The sequence below is a fragment of the Heterocephalus glaber genome, unplaced genomic scaffold (genome assembly GCF_053883595.1).
Source record: "Heterocephalus glaber isolate CG9 unplaced genomic scaffold, H.glaber_assembly_v1.0 deba00000818, whole genome shotgun sequence".
NCBI classification, from domain to species: domain Eukaryota; kingdom Metazoa; phylum Chordata; class Mammalia; order Rodentia; family Bathyergidae; genus Heterocephalus; species Heterocephalus glaber.
Window position 1 is genome coordinate 1,972,268 of NW_028258164.1, and position 16,110 is coordinate 1,988,377.

Consider the following 16,110-nt stretch of genomic DNA (forward strand, 5'->3'; position numbering starts at 1 on the left):
GATAGATTAAATTTTATCTATTTCATGTTTTTACCCAACTAAACACTTATAAATACTATACAAGATTAAAAGGAAGTCATTGTAATTGATAAGTGAAATTCTGGTATTACAAAAATTTATCATTTTGTTAGGATATTTTAATAATGAGTGTTTTTCCCATTGAATAATGAGAACATCGCAAGGAGGGAAGTAGCCTAATTACCAAGTCAGATTTTACTCCTTATTTCCTTACTTTCCTTCTTTACTTCTTATTTCTAAGTTACAATAGGGAATACAAATATATGTATTCATTTAATGAACTTCAGAGTCTTTTATGAGCCAGGACTTCTTAATCATTGGGTAATTGAAAGACATAGTATTGAGTTCACAAATGGTAAAGATAGCATTGATACCTTATCACAAGAACCTTGATAGAGGTACCCAAACTACTGAGGAATAGGAGAAAGGTATCTAATCCAACTTTGTGGTAGGAGATGGTAAGAGTACTTGCCTAGAGAGATGACATCTCAGCTGCCTTGAGATGGATATCGTAGACCTGGAGAAAGGCATGTTATGGTTTGGCTCTGGAATGTTCCCCAGAGACTGTTGTGTTGAAGGTGTGACCCCCAGTGCAGCCAAGTTCAGAGGTTCAGCCTTTGGGAAGTGATTGGATCGTGGGGGTTCTGACCTCATCAGTGAGTTAATCCATTGGTGGGTTTACAACTTAATGGAATATTGGGAAATGATAGAAAATTTAAGAGGTGGGACCTAGTGGGAGGAAGTAGGTCACTGAGAGTGTGTCCTTGAAGTATGTATATGTCTTGTCTTGAGCCCCCTTCTCTCTTTTTCTCTCTACTCCTAGTCTCAGTGAGGTGAACAGCTTTGCTTCACTATGCCCTTCCTGCTATGATGTGTTCTGCCTTACCACAGGTCTGTAATGAGGCCGAGTGACCTGGGCTGAAACCTCTGTTCTAAACTGCAGAGACTATTGATTTCTTTATCATAATGTGTGTGACTTCTTCAGGTGCAGCAGCGAAATTAGTAAAATATATAAGGGATTTTGGATTTGAGTAAGTCTGTTTTAAATACCACCCTTTCTTATCATTCCTTGTCACAAACATCTATACTGCTGTATTTACAGGACAAAAATGTATTCTTTGAACTTCTTTGGCTTTATCCTCACTTGGTAAAATATCTTTTGGGAGAAGTTAAGCTAAAAGCCATACAAACTTTTTATTTTCTTTTTTCTTTTAACCTATGCTAGGTTTGATATCTAGAGACAGATGATAAACATGTTAATGAGTACTCTTTCATAGTAGTTACAACAATTTTACATTCTTGAAAAGTAAAACTGTTAAGGCACTGCTTTCTTAGATTTGCTTGGAATTAAACACTAGCTTAATATAATTTAAAAACTCACAATTAAAAAAAATTTTGTACTCAACTGGATTTCTTAAAACCCATTCATGGTTTTCCAGATCAAAATCTGCTCTTAATGCTGTCTCTTGGCAATCTCATCTGTAAGCTGGTAACACCTAGCGCTCTCTCTCTCTGTGACACCTTCTCTTGTAGCTTGAGATCTATTCTGTACTCAGATACTAGAAGGATCTGGCTAAATATTGCTGTGACCTTGTTTTTCCTGCTTAAGAGTCCTGTAGCAGCTACTTCGCTAGGTTAAGTTCAGGCTGTTCAACAGGCATTTTAAACCCTCTCTTGTTTCCCTCAGGTGAAACCTTTCCAACTTTCTTTCTTGGTACTTTTCATTTGTACTTTGTACTCCCAGTTTTTCTCTACCAGATGTTCTTGAAAAGAAAGGACTTTGTTTTCACCTGGGGATTTTGGCTTTGCTAAAGAAAACTGCCGTTTGAGGTGTTTCTGAAATCATGCTGTCTCAGCTGTAGCAGGTTTCTACTGTGGTTTTCAGGATTTTCCTCCTTTCTTACTGCTTTTATTCCAATGTTTCCAAATTCAGTTGTTGGGTTTATTCTTTTCTTCCTTCCCATGCCCTGGTCTTCTTTAAGGAAATTAATCTGATATTCTAATTTTGCTAAGGTCATAATTATTTCTGATTCGTTTTGAAATTGTGTTCTGTATGTTCTACTTCATATTTATTGAATGAGATATAGCTTATTTTATTGTCATACCTTTCAACATTTATATAATACTGATTTTATTTCCCTAGTATAACTTTTAACATTTTGATTTCCTTTGTCCAAAAGACTATAATGTTTTATTCTTTGGCTTATTATTGACTAGTAACATTTATGGAGCTAGAATTAAGCTAATGAAAACTTTGTGGCAATTCTGTTCCACATTTCAGTCTTTTAAAAAAAATTAATTTTTACCAATTTTTAATTAGTCCTTCTACATTCATTTAAAACCCACTTATAATACTTTAAAAAATTAATATTTTCCAGGTCCAAAGGGGGTAGGAGTGGGAGGGGAAGGGGAAAGGAAAGAAGGGAAAGGAAAAACTATGAGAAAAGAAAAAAAAAATGGAAACGAAGTCTATATAAATTGGGAAGGGTCACAGGTAATGGGGAAAAAAATAAGACCCAAGATACATCATGTACAGGTACAAGCACCCAATGATAAATGAAAGCATATTGTGTACCAATAAAAGAATTTAAGGGGCTGGGGATTTAGCTCAGTGGTTTCACCACCTTCTGTGCAAGCGCAAGGACCAGAGTTCGATCCCTGGTACCAAAAAAAAAAAAAAGAATTTAAGAAAACAAACAAAAAATAATGTTTTCCCAATAATTTTATTTTTCCTTTTGAAGTCCTTTTTAGTTACTTTTGCATGTTTGTATTTTTATGCTTATTTTGAAAGAATTTGGGTGAATTTGTGATCAGATCATTTGGACAGATTCAAATTTCCTTTAAAATAAATGATCACAAGTAATAATGCGTTAGATAGAAATTGCTTAGGGGTACTTAAGAGTTCTGTTTGAAATTCTACCAGAAGTCTTTGAGGGTGGAGATGAGGATGGAGGCAAACCATTCTGCAAATTGTGGAAGAGGATAATAAAAGAGGTTTCCCTCAAAGGACAATGAAATATTTATTCTAGATTGATGGAAAAAAGGTTAATTGGGAGAGGGGGAGGGAGAATATGCATTGCTTTTTGTTTTTAGTGCTTGTTTAAATAGAGCAGAATTACAAAAAAGAATTAAATTTGTAAGATTATTTAAAAACTCAGTAGAAATATAGTGGGACATGTTAGATTTTAATTGGTGAAAAGTTGCTGGGGAAATCACAGATTGCTACTGGCCCTTGCATTAGCTGTTATTTTGGTTAAAAAAAAAACTGGAGTGTTTTTTGTTCCATGTGGAAAATTGGTGAAACCACTATAGTAGGAGTATAACGCAGACTCTTAGCTTCATGTAACAAAATGAATTATATCAGTGTTGTTATGCATAATCAGATGTCATGATTTTACTTTTTTCGCATAGTCTGCCAATGTTAGTGTACTTAAAATTTCCTTTTTGTGCTGGATGGAAGTCAGAACCAAATATAGTTAATTGTTTTGACCCATGTAGATATAAGGATACTTGATGTGTATGTCTATTATATAAAGTGGCATATCATTTGCACATGATATATATGTATTTCCCATGTACTTTAAATCATCTAGATTATAATACCTAATAGAATGTAAATAGTTCTTGTACTTACTGTTTAGGAAGTATTGACAAAAAAGAACATGCACATATTTAGTACAGATGCATTTTTTTCCCCCAAATAATTTCAGTCCACACTTGGTTGCTAAACCATAGATAAGGAGCACTTACTGTATTACCTTAAGTTTTAGAAGATAAATGAAATTAATAAATTGACTCCATTTATTGAGTTCAGAGAATTTGAGTTGAACAAAAGCTCTAAAGCCTGTTCTATTTATTATTCAACAAATACCTAGTGTTCTTTCCATGTGTCAAGTGGTGCTATAGACCATCTTTCTGGATGGAAGTCATAGTCTGCTACAGTTCTTTCTTCGCTTCCTGTGGAAAATGAGCAATGTAGTCCTTTTATCCTTTCAAACCACCTCTTTTGATCTTTGTTTCACTACAGTAACTCAAGTTTTATCACTCATTGCTGCCTAGAAAATTTAACAACTTTGAAGTAGTGTCCTCCTTTGTATCTTAATTCACACTGATGACAAGATGCTTTTTGGAAAACAGATGTGATCCTGATATGCATGTAGTTGATACCCTACATTGATCCTCATTATATACTTCATCTTCATTTTTTAACCTCATATTCTGAATTTGTTTGCAGACTATTTGTAGTTCCCTGAACTACTCATATTGTTTCACATTTTCATGTCCTTGATCATACTTTTTTCTCTAGTTGCTAGAGAATATTTATTCTTTTAAAAATAATAATATTAAGAATACTACCACCAACAAAATTGATAGAAATAGATAATTCATATGTGTGTGTATATCTCTATCTATATATAGATATAGATAACTTTTACCATGTGCCAGGCACTGTCCTGGCTTGTAATGTAATGTTTTAAGCCAGAGATCAGTGATTGGAAGCTTATACTGTATTATGTATTTGGTTTCTTAGGAAAAGCTGCCCAAAATTAACATACTTTTAGTTATGTATAATAAAGTAACATAGATGATATTGTTACCATTGTATGTTACATTTATTTTACAATTATATTTTGTGTTATTTATAGAGGTTTAAATTCTCTCAGAAGATTACAGGTAGAGTTACTGCTAGACATTAATTATTGCCAGCACCATCATTGACTTATTTGCTGGTACATGGGTCTTTATAAGTGAATGATTTAATTTAATATATAAAATCAAGAGCTTTATGAAGAAAATTCCTACAATGGTACCACTTTTCACTGCTTAAAAATAGAATTGTTGGGAAGTGGATATAACACATGATTTCTTTAAATTTGTTAAAAATTTGAACTAAAAGTTACAGGATTAATTCTGTTAATATCTATTCTTATTTTTAAGGGTTCTGATGACTGCCTTGTGAAGATCTGGGCAACAGATGATGGGAGGTTATTAGCTACTTTAAGAGGACATGCTGCTGAAATATCAGACATGGCAGTAAACTATGAGAATACCATGATTGCAGCTGGAAGTTGTGATAAAATGATTAGAGTCTGGTGTCTTCGAACCTGTGCACCTTTGGCTGTTCTTCAGGGCCACAGTGCATCTATTACATCTCTACAGGTAATTGCTTTAATCCTTATTAGAAACTTTTTGGTTATAGTCTAAAGTAAGTTTTGTTTTGTTTTGTTTTGTTTTGGTTTTGGTACTGGGGATCGAACTCTCAGGGCCAGGCAGGTGCTGCGCCACTGAGAGAAATTCCTGGCCCAATTTAAAGTAAGTGTTGTCACTTTAATAATTACATTAGGTTCACTAAAGCAAAGAAAGAAACATTTATGCTTTATAAATGACACGAGCTTTGGATGTCATGATACGCATGATTTATTTTGGGTGTTTTCTTTTGTTGTTTATTACTGGGATAGTAAAAGTGGGTTTTATTGTTTGTAATGTATCACTTCTGTAAACCTTTTCTTCATGCAATTGTTTTTCAGTTCTCACCATTGTGCAGTGGCTCAAAGAGATATCTATCTTCTACTGGGGCAGATGGCACTATTTGTTTTTGGCTCTGGGATGCTGGAACCCTTAAAATAAAGTCAGTTGTTATTTTATTTCATAAAATAAATGTGTTTAATTTAGTAATTGAAATTACAAAAGTAGTCAACAGGAATAAATTTACTTTCTCAAGCAAATAATACAGCTTCCTTTTGATTCTTCACTCTCATTTTTGTCTTCCCCCTTTGCTTATGCTAATGTGTTTATTTTTCTCATGTTTGTCCTACCCCTTTAGTTCTTTCTTTTAGGATATATCCCTCATGTTACCATTCCTGTCTATATGCTAGTTTTGTCTCCAGTAGCTCCTTTTGGTGCTGAAAACATAATCCTAGAATTACTAATGTTACTCTTCAGAATAATTTTATTGCTGTTACTGAATAGTCAAACATTAGAATTTATTGTAGATCTATTGTAGATTCCTACAAAGGTACCACTTTTCATTGCTTAAAAATAGAATTGTTGGGATATAACGCATGATTTCTTTAAATTGTTGAAAATTTGAACTAAAAGTTACAGGATTAATTCTGTTAATATCTATTCTTATTTTTAAGGGTTCTGATGACTGCCTTGTGAAGATCTGGGCAACAGATCTTCACAAAATTTAGGAAAACAATTTCATTGACCTATATCAAGGTAGATAGATTCACATATACACCACATAATAGTATTTTGCATTTGTGTTTTCACTTATATTAAAATCTTGCTATATCAAAGTAATTTCCCTGGGAAGTTAAACTGGCAAGGCCATGATTGTAGCACTTCTTTGCTCTTTGGTCCTGTGTTTTGTATACCATAATCCTTAAGTAGATGAAGTAGGAAGAGGATGTGCTGTAATTTACCTACGCTGGCTGCCTCATAGCTAGTTCTTAGAATAGGGAAACCATGTATCCATTGATTCCACAGAATTTAAAATGGCTATTTCTGACACTTAAGCTAGAAAGTCATTCAGATTAGAAGTTATATGGTAGTAATTATGTGTTTTTAAATTATCAATCCAAGCTGTACTATTTAATAAACAGTAGTGTTTAGATAATTCCATTGCAAGGCGTGTGTCTTTAACTTTATGTGTATAAACATTCCTGTAAGTGATTTATTGCAAGTCATTAGGGGCTACAGCAGCTTGAGTAACATAATAAAAGTGTATTTCATATGAAGAAAAGATTGTGAAAAATACTATTCTTTGGACAAAGCAAGTTGATTTCACCTTAATTGCATTCTTGTTTGTATGGACATAAATATTAAGAGAAATAATTTTCTGCTGTTCTCTCATTTTTTATAGGCATTTCTATTTTAATTGCTACTGCATACCTGGTTGTACCATACTTTGCTCTGATTTTTCTATTTTTGCTCATTAAAGTTTTAATAAGTTTTAGTATGCTTTTCTTTTACAGTTACTCTTTGAAATTTTTAAGCTAGAGTCAGATCCTTAGATACAGGCTTTGAGACACCTGTGTTGTGTCTACACATAGTGATAACTGTCCAAAAAAAATTAGTAGGCTATAACTTGTTACTGTATTTGTTAGATACATTTTAATAATCAAAGGCAGAAGTTGTATTGTGCTGTAAGGCTTTTATATAATCTGCTTGGGGACATGGCTTCAGAAACCCAACTGCCCACATTAATGCAAAGAATCAGTTCAACTTTGAAACTCAGATCTATTCATAAATTCATTTTTATTTTATATAGGGTTTATGTGTATATTAACTCCACCCGGTAAAGGTACTCCTTCTGAGATGGGTAATCTGAATAGCTGGATGATTCACAACTAGCCCAGGAAATCTTTGGGGAGAAGAAAGCTGTCTGAGCCTATTTAGTCTGGGTGTAAGGAGAATAGGAATCCTAAAATATGTAGGTAATGATTTATGAATTTTTTAAGCATTCGGTCTGCTGAGCTGTTAGTAAGTACTTTCCATTTGTTACTGTATTGGTCCTTGCAACCACCTGTTAAGAGAATTATTGTCTTTTAATACACAAGCAGTCCACACCATTATCCAGTAGTGGTGAAATCAGCATTTGAATACCATCAGGACCCCTTCTTAATGTGCCAACTAAATAGTGATTATTCATTAATGGAATGTATAGAACTTGTTAAACCTGATTAAAATATTATTAAAATAATAATTTGTGTGTGTGTGTTAGGCACTGTGCTGACCACTTCGCATGGGTTAAACTCATTTCATTCCCCCTAGCAACTCTGAGATGCCTTCTGTTGATACTCTCATTTTTGCACAGAGGAGACTAAGGCTCATAAATGTTAATTTTATGTTCACCTGTTAGGTGGTGGCAGAGAGAAAACTTGAACTAGGAACTCTGAAGATATTTTAAAATATTTCCTCAAATAGGCATCTACAAATAAACTTTTTACCTGCTGGGTTTTTTTCTCCTTAGAAAACAAACTTTTTTTTTTGTATTAAATTCTTTTATTGGTACATTGTAGGTATACAACACAATAACAAACTTTAAAAATGACAGGTCTGTAGGATTATTTGCATACTTTGGTAGTAAGTTCCAACTCGTGTTTGCTCTTGTGGGTTCCACCCCCTTTTCTTAGTGTTATTTGGGATTGAACCCAAGTTCTTGCTCATGCTAGGCAAGCCATCTGCCACTGAGCCACATCCCCAACCCTTAGGGATATTTTAATAAACGTCTATTTCTTTAAGTGAGTTCTGTTGTACTTAGCTATGTCAGAGAGCCTGTATTAAGAAAGGCTGTTATAAATGTCAATTTAAAACAATTTATTTACAGATGTACTAATACCAAGTTAGTTAGGTTCATTCTCTATCAGTAAAAAAGGCTATCCTTATAGCTCAGAATGATATATGTGATAGATCAGAAATATCTATATATTTTTCTCTAAATTATAGAACCAAAGTCCTTTATGGACTGTGAAAGTTGATGCAGTGCATTTGGACTTAAAGTCCTAATTTTGCATTTCTCTCCTCTAACAAGTTGAGAAAAATTAGGTCAAAATGTATAGTAAGTAGTGCTTCAAGAATAATCAGTGTATTAGAGCAATATATACATCTTGTTACTTGTACTGGAGCTATTGTCATGGCTACTATAATTTTCTTTAATGTTGAATGTAGTAATGTTGTATTAATGCAATTATTGAATGTAGCTTATTTTTTTATAGATCACTATTATGAATTGATTTTATAGTTGACATAACCATCAGATAGCCTTCAGGTTTTCATAAGAATGAGAAGGATATTTCAGAAGAACATTTTATCACATAATATAAAGAGAGGGGTGAAAAATCTTTATATGTAATACTGATAAAGTTATTGATGATATGTACACAGGTAGCACCTACTTTGCTAATGTATTCATATTTTAAAATAATGTTTTTTACATATCTGTATATCTCTGTATTTTATGAAAAACTGAACTTGTTAAAATTTGATTAGAAATGAATGTAACTAGTATGTAACGTATGTAACTGAATGTCACATGTATGGTGTGACAGTGCCTTTGGGATTATTCCCTGTGCAGACTGTTGTGTAATCATAAGGCCCTATGAAATCAAGATCTCATCATGACACATAATGATTGTGAAGTTGCTTGTAGGAAGGGAGCCATCTGTTGCTCATTTAATTTTGTCTTTCTGTGGTTATTTTTTGAAACAGCTTATTTCTGATGTTTCTAGTCACTTGAGGATATTTTTAATTGTTTATTTTTTGTGTTATAGCCCAAGACCAGCAAAATTTACAGAGCGGCCTCGACCTGGGGTACAAATGATCTGTTCCTCCTTTAGTGCTGGTAAGATTGTTTCCCCTGTAATTTTCCACTTAAAGTTGTACATTAAAAGACTTGTAGACTACATTAAATTTTGGGGAAATATTTACTGTAAATACTGTAAATCATGTTTTCATATATATGCCAGAGCTAATAAGTAAAGAATGATACATTGATTTAGAAATATTTCAACTTTGTTAGAATTAAGTTTATATAATATAAATTATATGAATGTAATAATGTGAATATTTTGCAAATAAATATATACTCCAGATTGTTCATATTTGCTATTTAAAATAAAAAGTAGCTGTAGAGCAATGCTAGTATTCTAATAATATCTTTATTTCTGTAGTGGTGCTTTGAATGAAAGCTTTTTTTTTTTATTACCTGGATATTTAAACAAATTGAAAAGAAAATTAGAAACATGAGTAAATCTTGTACATAATGTTCCTGATATCTGTTTCTTCCACCTCTATTTTGTTTTGCTTTATTCATGTCATAATTGTGGATAGTAGTTATTATCTGAAATAAGGGATAGAAAACTGAAGTAAATCTACTGTTGCCATTAGTATCCAGACATACCAGTTTCTAAATTCTATATTTTCAGGGCTCTTGCCATAAACAGTTTTCCTTCTAGTAATAATGCAAATATAGACACTATACATACATTTATAGTATTCTGAATTACTGCTTTTCAAAGATAACTTGATTTTCTTTTAAAAAGGGAAAGTACTTTAGCAAAAGTACTTATTTTGGTATATATGTGAATTTGATACTGAGAGAAATTACTGTTCTCAAGAAGGGAATAATTTTCCTACCCAAATAAGTTAATGCTGTGTAGAATTTTTGCTCTACAAGACAGTCTTAGAGTTTGGAGAATGATTGTCTTAGATTGCAAAGTTTGTAAAGATAAGTTACTGTGGGAGTTGGACCCAAAAATTTGATAGCATTTTTGACAAATGGTAAATGAGACAAGAAGGATATTAGCAGTTATAACTGTCATATTTTCATGTTGGTAAAGATGACTGATACAATTTTAACCTGGTGAAATTGCGTGAAATAATTTTTAGAACAAAGCTTTAGTTTGTGTAAACATTGAAAAGTCTAATTGTAGTTGAAGGTTATTAGCAAGCTTCTTTTTATAATTGTAGTTAGATGTATTACATGTTTAGGATAAATATGAGTGGTTTTAGAGTAAGATTTAATTAGTTTGTGTATATTACAGTATTGTTTCCATTGTACTTGCTGTTCACAGATTTTAAAGTTACATTTCACTCATAGAAGTTTGCTGTTATTTTTGATAGGTGGAATGTTTCTGGCCACAGGAAGCACAGATCATATTATTAGAGTTTATTTTTTTGGATCAGGTCAGCCAGAAAAAATATCAGAATTGGAGTTTCATACTGTAAGTATGGGTGAAAGGAATTAGATGAGTATAATTTTTAAAATTTAACAGCTTATATTCAGCTTTTGCTTTTTTTGTCTTTATATATAGGATAAAGTTGACAGTATCCAGTTTTCCAACACTAGTAACAGGTAAAATATTTTTGGCTGATTTAATTCCAATTTTATTAAAATGAAGATAAGTTAAGTAATCAGATTTTAGTTTTAGTTGTGTAGAGATTGATTGCCTAGAGAATATATTGAACAGCTAAATTGAAAAGCCTTCATATGCGTGTAAACAGGTGTATATGTCTTACTTGTAATATTACTTTATTTGCATACTTTTAATCATGGGAGCTTATTTCCTCTTTACATTTCCTATATCTTTCCTATATATATTAAAGTATAGAGAAACTTTTGGTAGAGATTGGAAAGACAGACTACTTTATAGATGATAAAAGATGATATTGTGTAAATTCTCCACGATCTTGTTTTTAAAGGAAATAAAGCTTCTTGTTACATTGAGCTAATCAAGTGCTTCAGTATTGACAAAATCAGTATTTTTTTTCCATTGGAAAATGTCAGTTCTATTTCTAGGATAGCCTGGAATCACGTTTGAATGTTTTAATACAGGTTTGTAAGTGGTAGTCGAGATGGGACAGCACGCATTTGGCAATTTAAACGAAGAGAGTGGAAGAGCATTTTGTTGGATATGGCTACTCGTCCAGCAGGGTAAGAGATCAAATTTTAATTTCCACGTACATTATTTAAAGTACATTATATTGTAGGTTGAAGTGGCTCTTGCCTATAACATCTTAAATCATGTTAAAGTGATTGCTTTTCTACAGTAAGTAGAGCCTGTGTTGGAGATGAATGTTGTTTTTTATATTTCATTGCCACATATGAAAAGACCTGCTGAGTTAATCTCTTTAGTTCAGTAATGTTAGAGGGATGGCAATAGTACTTAAGGAATACTTGTGCCTTTTGAAATGTTTTATTCAGAAATTAGAAACATACCTGTCCCATAGGGACAGTGGTTTTTCTCCCTCCAAGATAAATTATATGTAGTAACTGTTATTTTTGGTTTTATTATTTTTCTCTACTTGTATTTGTATGTAGTTGTCTCATATGGGGAGGGTATGTGAGCACCAATAAAGTAGATGAGTCAGCAGCATGGCACAGAGGCCCTGATCTAGATAGGTTTATTGCAGGGCTGTTTATCCCAGGTTATATTTTCTTAGTGCCTTGTGAACATTAGAATCCTGGAAATCTTGGGTTTCCTGACTCAGTACAGTGACTTTTGCCATCATTCTGTGTTGACTCAGACTACTCTCAATTACTGATAAATGAGATAGATTTTTAATTAAGTCATTGTAAACAAACACCTTCCTTTTAGACAAAATCTTCAAGGAGTAGAAGATAAAATCACGAAAATGAAAGTAACCATGGTAGCTTGGGATCGACATGACAATACAGTTATAACTGCAGTAAATAACATGACTCTGAAAGTTTGGAATTCTTACACTGGTCAACTTATTCATGTCCTGATGGTAAGTAAAAAGACTTAATGTTATTACCGCCATTTTTTTGTGTGACTGAAGCTGACTGCACAATGTAGTATTTTCTTTGAGGAGTAGTCTTTTTATGTTAAAAACTTTTGCTTGCTAGAATAACACAGTTTTGTAGGTGATTGGGAATAATTTAAAAATCCAGTTAAACAGGTTTGTATTGGAAACACAATGTAGAGACTTTCTTGTTTTGGTATGTAGAGGTACATTCATAGTATTCTCATATTTAACAAAATGATAACAAAGCCCTGAATAATGCTCTTAGCTCAGTTTTCTTGCTATTTGGCTTTTTGGGGGGTTTTTTTGGTACTGGGAATGGAACTCGGCACCTTGCACTTACAAGGGAGGCGGAGCACCACTGAGCTAAATTCCTGGCCCTTCCTTCCTATTTGTACATTGATAAATACAAACAATTTTGCTAATTTAATCCATACAACTCAGTTTTAGAAGTGTGGATATGTTGGTATTTCATGAAGCCTTTTTTTTCTTTTAAAAATATTTTAAAATTCATAACACTTCCATATATTTTAGGGTCATGAAGATGAAGTATTTGTTCTTGAGCCACACCCATTTGATCCTAGAGTTCTCTTCTCTGCCGGTCATGATGGAAATGTGATAGTGTGGGATCTAGCAAGAGGAGTCAAAATTCGATCTTATTTCAATATGGTAATTATCAGTCTCTTGTTTTATACCTGTTAAAAGTGTTGGGGACTTTTTAAAAAGGTGCTGTGCATATAACAAAGGAAATCCACTTAAAAATTGGTACAGAGACCATAAATTTCTACCAATAAAGAATTGTATTTATTCCACACTTTTATTGAGATACTAAACTTTTAAAAAATTTTGCATAATATAGCGCCTGTATATTCTAATAACTGGTTTAGTTTTACTCATTTTAGCAGTGAAGCCTTGACCAGAAATTCACAAGTATGTAGTATAGCAAAGAAAAAAATATTTGAAAAACCATTTGAGTAAATAACAAATATATTATATTGTATTTTATTAATAGTCACTTAGATCAATAGAATTTGGTTCACATATATTGATTTTGATCAGGTGTACTATATTAGATATTTACATGGGCTCACATCCTTTTCATGCCAGATTTTGTTTCTATACAGCTTTCAGCATTGCTGATATTTGAATTGTAGCAGGTTAATTTCACAGCTTACAAAGCAGTGTCATATTTCTTAAATACTGCAGTTTATTTTGTCACTTTTAAATATTTTATCATATATTGGGGTATATTTCAACAAACAAAGGAAATGTATTTCCACTATTTTAATGTTTACTTTTAAAAATAGTAGAAAACTTATAATGATAAATCCTGAAACTCTACAGTTAATAATTTGTAGTCAGAATTATTTTGCAGTACACATTAGTTCACAGAAAACAATTGTTTGTTAAATAGATGTGAAAAATGTACGTGAAAATGATGCTATGTTTGATTGATAATCAGTAAAATAACTTCTGCATAATAAGGCAGAAGATAAAAGTGAAGGAATTAACTTTGTCTATCATTATGGCTATGTCTTAGTATACATGTGGTAGGAAATGAGGATTATAAAATTCTTTTCTAAAAATTTTGGGCACAATTATTAGTGATGGATGGATTTCCTTTGCCATTATATAAAGGGTTTTTTTGGTTGGGTTTTTTTTGGTTTTTAAGCAAATCTAAATACATTGATAAATAATTTTTTTTCTCCTTTTCTTTGTTTTTGGTTTGTTCTTTTGTGCTATATCTGTTAAATAAGGAAATTAGTTATTTCTCAATTTATCTTTATAGTGTAAAGGGAAAAGAGTTTTAGGCTATCCATATATTAGTGGCTTCATTTGGTTTAATTTTTAGATTTTCAAAGGATATTATTGTACTGGTAAAGGGAAAGTTTTGTCATAATTAAAATACCACTTTCACCTTTCAGTTATAAAGGTGAATTTTTCTTTATCAGGTAAGTTGGTCAACTAATAGTCTCCCTTTTCAAAGTATAAAAGTTTTATTTTGAGATTTAAGTGAATTACTCTTAGATCATTACAAATTTGTGATACAACCAGAAATCAGCCATAATACATTGTATACTCTTTGAAATTAGAGAAGAGATTAGCTACTTAACTGCCTTAAAATTGTTTATTATTTAGAGTTGTAGATAAGGAAATTTTCCTGTTCTTTCCATGGATAAGAGAAAAACAAAAGACATTAGAAATAAATTTATGTAATAAGTGGAATTGGAATAGTATCCATTGGCTCTTCAAATTGTAAGAAAAGGAAAACTAAAAAGAATCTATCCTACATTTGAAAAGTAGAAAATGAACCACCTTTTATTTAAATAAAAGTATTCTCTCTAGGTTTTTGAATGATTTTTAATGATTTCCAAAATGCTTTTACATGTATTATTTATTCATTTGAGTCTAATGAAAGTGTTGTAAGTAGATTTTATTAAACCTGGTTTTATATATGGATAAATATACACTAGAAATGAAGTGCTTTGGCCAGGTTTTTACCTAGATCACATAGGTATGATATGGGCACTTGGAGTTTAATACCTTATTTCTGTGTGTTGCTAATTTATTTTTACCGGTAAATCTAGTCATGCTTCACTTTTACTTTTTTTTTTTTTTTTTTTTTTTTTTAAGTATCGCATAGCTAACCTCCAGTAAATACCTAGTTAGTGAGTGATATGTCCAAGGGAGAAGGATTTTAATAATATTAACCTGAGTGGATCTGTTGAGGTCTTAATCTTTTACTTAGAGATTTGTGCCCTACTTCTTTTTGCTCTTTACTCCTTAGTCATTTTATTGCTTGTTTTCTCTCTGAGCAGAAGGAAAATAAACCATTCAGCCTTACTATTAATAAAGAAAAAATTTGAGGGAGGACTAGAAACATGTGTTATTGTCTGTTATCATGAAGGTTGAGATTTTTGCTATAGTTATAAGTTGGATTTGTGTAGGTAATTAATACCTTTTTGAGTTCATAAAGTAGTATAAAACTTTGAACCCAAATTAAGTCTTTGATTTTAAGATATACTGTAATCACACATTCAATTTCATAAGTATGTGTTGAGCACCATGAGAACGTTCTAGTCATTCTATTCTGCCTTAGAGAATTTTAGAATAAATAATTCCTGGAGAACACTACATTTTTAGACTAGAAATGGTGAAAGTTTAGATAAAGTACAACTAAGATTAAGTAATATTTCATGGGGTATTTAAAAGTGAAGCTTATAAAATGAGTAATTTACCACTAGGTTTATAGCCAAAAAATATTGTAAAACCTACTATAACTTCAGAAGAATGAAAACATTATGTATGAATTTTTTAAAACACAGGTTTTAATTGAATATGTTTTGAGCATGTAGTACTGCTTTAATGTTTCTTGTTTTTTAAATAATTATATTTTTCAATTTAAACTTTATAGTATCTGCAAAAAGTGGGATTTGTGTAACAGATAATTCAGTATGCTGAGTTAATCTACATTTTACACATTTATCTTTTTGGAAAAATAAAACTTTGAAACTTCGAAAATAGTAAATTTTATATCATTAAAAAGACTTTCACATGAAAAATTGAATTTTAAATGCCTATGAGATGTTAAAATTATGTTTTAATCCTACATAGTTGATTGTATCATAAGATGTTAAGATTTTAATATTGCACTGGTAGTCATCATTTGAGTAAATGTTCTTACAGTTAACTTCCTCGTTAATAGTGTATCTGAATGATAAAAGCGGTAGGATACAGGTTTGGGTTTTTTACTCATCAGACATAAAAGTGTGTGACAGCTGAAATGATGTTTAAACATTTGCTAACACAAAGCATGAA

General features: G+C 31.8%; 1 protein-coding gene across 4 annotated transcripts in view; it reads left to right on the forward strand.

Moving 5' to 3' along the window:
- Window positions 1-16,110, forward strand: part of Phip (PHIP subunit of CUL4-Ring ligase complex) — a 105,147-nt gene that overhangs the window by 36,233 nt on the left and 52,804 nt on the right. For all 4 annotated transcript variants that reach the window (XM_087207748.1, XM_087207750.1, XM_087207749.1 and 1 more), the window contains 8 exons: window positions 4,957-5,178; window positions 5,547-5,647; window positions 9,297-9,367; window positions 10,648-10,748; window positions 10,839-10,879; window positions 11,360-11,458; window positions 12,123-12,276; window positions 12,826-12,960. In XM_087207748.1, coding sequence (XP_087063874.1) covers window positions 4,957-5,178; window positions 5,547-5,647; window positions 9,297-9,367; window positions 10,648-10,748; window positions 10,839-10,879; window positions 11,360-11,458; window positions 12,123-12,276; window positions 12,826-12,960 — 924 coding nt within the window. The remainder of the gene's footprint in view (window positions 1-4,956; window positions 5,179-5,546; window positions 5,648-9,296; window positions 9,368-10,647; window positions 10,749-10,838; window positions 10,880-11,359; window positions 11,459-12,122; window positions 12,277-12,825; window positions 12,961-16,110) is intronic.